The sequence below is a fragment of the Berghia stephanieae genome, chromosome 2 (assembly GCF_034508935.2).
Source record: "Berghia stephanieae isolate SIO BIC M18660-M18661 chromosome 2, UCSD_Bste_1.3, whole genome shotgun sequence".
Lineage (NCBI taxonomy): Eukaryota > Metazoa > Mollusca > Gastropoda > Nudibranchia > Aeolidiidae > Berghia > Berghia stephanieae.
Window position 1 is genome coordinate 33,881,752 of NC_088361.1, and position 6,326 is coordinate 33,888,077.

A 6,326-nucleotide genomic window follows, 5' to 3' on the forward strand; every position below is an offset into this window, starting at 1 on the left:
TCCTTTTTAAAAAAACAATGCGCCTTTCTGGCAAAACATGATATTGATTACCTTTCTCAAGACAACTTTGGTAAATTTTAAGTTTGGTTTTCATCCTGTAACCTTTTGTTCTCTAAACACTGTTCAGTAATTTGAAATCTGATCCTTGCTTTATGAATGGAACACTTTCACTCACCCTTTTAATAACTTGTTTGTGACTATGTAGTCTGTTTTCATGGCCCACAGTGCCTGGTAAAGAGAGAATATAATATCTTATAGGCTGATTGTGTCAAAACGTTTGCGTAATTTGAAAGCCCTGTACAAAAGGGAATACAGTAAAATTACGATTAGTAGCTTCTATAGTATAAACAATCTGATAATTTTTAATGGATGTAAATATATACATCCGTGTAAAAAAAAAAAAAAACAAGGTTTAAGGTATATTATAATCAAAGACAGTAAAAAGGGGGACACAAAGAAATGAGTACTATCTCCCTTTAACCTTCAACAGTATTTTTTTAAAATTAGAACAAGTTTTTTATTTTGAAAACATAGGAATATTAACCAAATACCCCCCCCCCCCCCCCCCCCCCCCTTAATCCTCTGTCATCAAAGCCAGAAAATCTTCTTTTTTAAAAAAAATCCAACACACCACATTTAAATGGGAGCTTTCTCTGGTCACTGTTCCTGTACACTCTATGAATTCTGCCTTTCAACGGTTCTATGTGATAGCTGTCTCGACGATCTGTGATGTAACCACTGGGGAAAATGAATAGACAAATATTGGATATGGACTCAAAGGATGATAATATGGATGGAAAATGAGAAGGAGAAAAGAAATCTAGATATCTCTAAGACTTGAAAACCTTTCCCAAATTGTTCGTGTTTTTGTTTTTGTTGTAATTCGGGTTTGATTTTTCTTTTCTTTTGTTTTGATTTTTTTTTTTTGTTTGTTTGTTTGTTTTGTTGTTTTTTTTCTTTTTTGTTGTTTTTTTTTTTTTTTGGTTGTTTTTCAAGTTTTGTTTTTTTTATGTTGTTTTTGGTTTCGATTTTTTTGAGTGGGGGGGGGGGGGGTGTTTTTTTAATATGCGTGAATGTATGTATGCATGCATGTGTGTGTGTGTGTGTGTGTGTGTGTGTGTGTTCTTTGTGGTTTAGTTTGGTTTCGTTTGTTTTGTTCTTGTTTCGTTTTTGCTTTTACTCTTTCACTTTCACAATATAAATTTAGCTCTGCGACACTCCATGAAATACATTACTGTGTCTGATACAATAAGCAGCCATATTCTCGTCTTTGTTGTCAGCAGTCTGACAGAGAGAGAGAGAGAGAGAGAGAGAGAGAGAGAGAGAGAGAGAGAGAGAGAGAGAGAGAGAGAGAGAGAGCAAGTTCAAAGGTGAAAATCCGACTTGGGGCTAAAAATAAAAATACAAAATATTGACTGAGAAGTCTTTTTGTTTCGATTTTTTTTTCGTGACCGCTGATCTTATATCACCTTGAATTTACTGATAATAATATAGGTCCAGAAAATATCTTTAAGGGCATGATTCTGTTTTACTCTAAACATTATAAAGAAAAGAAAAAAAAGAGATATAAAAGACTGCCAATCCTGCAATGAATGAGTTAACTCACCTAATACCTCCAAGGCAAGTACTAATGGCCGCCTCAGACCTAGGCTGTCCACGAACAACACCATGGTAGAAACAATTCTTTGGAACCTAGAATCGAATTTTAAAAATAAAGCTTTCGATTAAAACGACCCCCATCATTCAACAAAAAATTTAAAAATCAAACAAAAACACACAAAAAAGAACGCCTCTCAAACCTAGGAATTGACTTGACTTCTGGTCTGTCCCCTTTGTGTGGTCTTTGTGGTGTGATATATTACATTATTTTATGTGTAACATCTTATTGTATACATGGACTTATGTTACTCCTTTCAAAGCGTGACGTTACGACTTGTATCATGCTTTTTTTTTAAAACAATCAATCAATTAGAAACAAACGAATATATGATGTATTGTAACTCCTGAACGATAGCTCCAGATGATGAAGAAAGATAGCCATTGAACAGACTCTAGTGGCGGTAGATTATCACAAGGGAGATAACCCTATACAGATAACGTTTTGTCTACAAATGCTGGGTCACGTCCCTTTCAAAGAGATGCCTGTAGTATCAAAAAGATTGAACATTATATTATTATATAATCAATCTAACTTTCGACAACATATGGGAATGTACTTGTCATAAAACAGAACAACTATCAACTATGATTATCTTTTAGAGGGAAAGATTATTTTATAAATTGAATATTATCGTGCACTCCGCGATCCCTCTCACTACCCCTGACTTCCTGTCTTATTGTGTACTTGCATATATTAAGTACAGCCAGTACAGCTGCCTACATCCATTATGACGATACGTAGGATTTAAATGCTTTTAATCATTGTGTCAGAGTATGTAATGTGTTGTCCATTTAACATGTAATGCTTGTTTTTTGGGTTTTTTTTTTTTTTTTTTTTTTTTGGGGGGGGGGGGGGGGGGGGGGGGGGGGGTTGGGTTTTTTTTTTCATTTTATAAATGTCATGTAGTAATGTTGTCTAACATTGTGGATTATTGAGGTTATGCTGTGATTACTCATTAACGTGTTGACGTGGAGGAAGAAAAAGCGGTGTACAAATGTATATTATTCTAGCTAGACCCCTCTCCCTAAATAGTAAAGCGTAATGATAATATGTTATAATTTATGACGTCAGATTATAAATCGTTAAATTTCGCTAAAAATTAGATTCTTTAAAAAGAAGTAGATCATTTAAGTATCTTTGAACATATCTGCAAGCTCATAATGTGGCGGTTTGAGAACACGTCCGGAATTCCAAAAAGCAAGAGTGTAAGAATCGTATATACGATGTCTAATATAATTAGGATTCTTGAGGCCATGTGGTCTTGTGGTATGACACTCGCTTTCGGATCGGAAGGTCCTGGGTGCGAGCCTCGCTCGGTGCATAGTTGAGTCCTTGGAAAAGACTCTTTACTCACATTCTATCACCGTACTCAGGTGTAAATTGAGTACCTGGCCATGAACAGCGTTGTCTCTGTCTGGAACATTTTAATATCGCCTAACAGGCGTCATGTCTCGTTCTACAAGTGTTGCTGTTGGTCCGGGACCCTCTGTAAAGCGCTTTGAGCACATTTTATAGCACCCGACGTGTACTGAGTAAGTACACAAAAAATAGCAGCACCCCATTATTGAATGTAGAAATAAAATAATGAGATATTCCAATGGATTGTAATGCAAGAAATAATATTTACTTTCTACCCGAATGGTCAATTTAGAGATAAAATAATGAGATATTCGAATGGATTGTAATGCAAGAAATAATATTTACTTTCTACCCAAATGGTGAATTTAGAAATAAAATAATGAGATATTCCAATGGATTGTAATGCAAGAAATAATATTTACTTTCCACCATAAAAAAAAGAGAAACTAAACCAAAGATTCATGTTTGTGGCTATAAATTGAATTTACAGCACTGGGTTCATCCCGACATAATATCGTTTTGAGACGGTGGGTCACATAAATATGGAAGCATGAATAATGTGACCCCTCACATCAGTCTGGTATTATATCGGGGTGAAACAGTGACGGAATTGTAGGTTTGAAACGTTCGAAAGTCAAAGTGATCAAGACTATGAAATTTTACTTTTTTTTTTTTAACCGGTTAACAGCCACCTCTGGAAAACCATGTGTTTAAAACTTTAGCCAGAAAATTCGTCCTTTAAATATTGATCGATTTATATGACCCTCATCCTGACAAAAACTGTCAAACCTGGGACTTTAAACACGACATTGCGAAGTCCCATGTTCGAGCTTTTTGTCAAGATGAGGGTCATTTAAATCGATCGATATTTGAAGGACAAGTTTTCTGGCCAAAATATTAGATACGCGTTTTGTTGTTTTTTTCAGAGTATAAGGAATGGTGAATCCGTGGAAATTCGCCATATAAATTATTTAATAGAATGAGGGGATTTTTAACTGCCGAAGTAGACTGTTTTATATAAACACTTACCGGCTTTGTGCTGTGGTTTGTCAAGATTCCAGACTCGTTGTTATGAAAGACTTTCTCTATGTACGATTGGGGAAATAGATGCCTGCAATTGAAACATTAGAACTTATGCTCATATTGTCGTTAGGAAACATGTATTAGTCTCTCTCTCTCTCTCTCTCTCTCTCTCTCTCTCTCTCTCTCTCTCTCTCTCTCTCTCTCTCTCTCTCTCTCTCTCTCTCTCTCTCTCTCTCTCTCTCTCTCTGTCTGTATATATATAAACTACTACTACTACTACTACTACTACTACTACTACTACTACTACTACTACTACTACTACTACTACTACCCCTACTACTACTACTATTAACACCACTACTACTACCTTACTACTACTACTACTGCTACTACTACTACTACTACTACTACTACTACTACTACTACTACTACTACTACTACTACTACTACTACTACCACTACTACTACTACTACTACTACTACTACTACTACTACTAGTACTACTGTTAAAACTATTTCTACTAATACTATTAATTCTACTACGACTACTACAACAACTACTACCACCACCACCACCACTACTACTACTACTACTACTACTACTACTACTACTACTACTACTACTACCACTACTAGTACTACTACTACTACTACTACAACTACTACTACTACTACTACTACCACCACCACTACTACTACTACTACTACTACTACTACTACTACTACTATTACTACTACTACTACTACTACTACTACTACTACTACTACTACTACTACTACTATTACTACTACTACCACTACTATAGGATCAAATACAACAACCACACCTCAACTACCACTAACAACAACAACAAAAATATTATAATAATATGTAACAAGAGATTCAAAGACAATAACAATGTAATAAATAATTAGCGGAAATGCAACCTGAAACTATTCGTTCCCCTCCTTATAATATAAAATGCTAACGTTTGATTACTGCTCTGGGAAATGGGAGATCACCCACTTAACTGATAAGAACTTTGGAGGAGTCGTATAGATAGAACGAAGATAACGTCACTCAAGTCTTTATTATTGTATTTTGCCATCCACGTTTATGAGTAATTCTCACTAAACTGTATTAAACAGACTATAAACGTTCAAGGTAATACATAGTTTTGTGTGTTGGTCCGTTATACTTCCGGCTGGCAATGTTGTGAATTTCTTAGTCAAGCGCACACTATCTATAAAAATAAAAAGCATTATCAGTGTTTACGAATACGTACTCATCTCGTAGCCTTCGCAAAATCATGGCCTGAAACTGACCAAAGAGTAGGGAATAAAATAAGAGTGATGTAAAAAAAAACGTGTTCCTATTTCATTTGAAGAGTAAAACCACTCTTCCGGAGGTCTGGGTACATGCCTTGTGTAATTAATCTTCTGGTGTCAGAGTGATAGTATCTTATTTTCTAGTATAGATAAAGGCTGGTCATCAAGAAAGATCATCATCACTCTTTTACTTCCCGTAATCATAAGAATCTGCCTATACACCCTGCTACTGAAATATTTGACCACCTTTATGTAACCTATTTAATATAGTTACGATCTGCTTCGAAGGACTAGTTACATACAAACTCCCAAGGACTTAGGAACCAAAAGGAGACAACGGGTGACTGCCAACTACTACTACTACTACTACTACTACTACTACTACTACTACTACTAGTAGTAGTAGTAGTAGTAGTAGTAGTAGTAGTAGTAGTAGTAGTAGTCGTAGTAGTAGTAGTAGTAGTAGTAGTAGTAGTAGTAGTAGTAGTAGTAGTAGTAGTAGTAGTAGTAGTAGTAGTGCTGCTTCTGCTGTTTCTGCTGCTAACACTTCTGCTATAAAAGCAACAAAAACAACATCTACACCTCTACCACCATCACCACCAAAATTAATAACAATAATAATAATATAATAATACGTGCCGTCGTTGACGGGGACTTTAGTCTGTTGTCTCCTTTCGCTGGAACAGAACGAGGAAAGCTTCTTTTCAAGTTACCAAGGAAACAAGTTCCCGCTCTTACGACCATTGTTCTTCAAATTAGATACACTAGACAGGTAGATAAACACCCTCTCGGACAATCGTCATAATGTAGACAAAGGCAGTGATTGGAAGACACAGCAAACTACACATGTTTTACAATCGGTGGTATGTGTTTAAGTAAAATTCCTACTGTTCTACCGTTTGATCTATTAATAGAACTAACTCAGAAAACGATGTGTAAATTTAAACGCTCATAATCTGATCGAGGAAATCGTATG

At 35.6% G+C, this 6,326-nt stretch overlaps 1 protein-coding gene across 2 annotated transcripts in view; it reads right to left on the reverse strand.

Annotated features, from left to right (window-relative positions):
• Positions 1-6,326, reverse strand: part of LOC144964759 (uncharacterized) — a 71,969-nt gene that overhangs the window by 21,505 nt on the left and 44,138 nt on the right. For both annotated transcript variants that reach the window (XM_078899351.1, XM_078899352.1), the window contains exons 4-7: positions 4,049-4,130; positions 1,607-1,692; positions 632-738; positions 176-228 (exon numbers count right to left, since the gene is read on the reverse strand). In XM_078899351.1, coding sequence (XP_078755477.1) covers positions 176-228; positions 632-738; positions 1,607-1,692; positions 4,049-4,130 — 328 coding nt within the window. The remainder of the gene's footprint in view (positions 1-175; positions 229-631; positions 739-1,606; positions 1,693-4,048; positions 4,131-6,326) is intronic.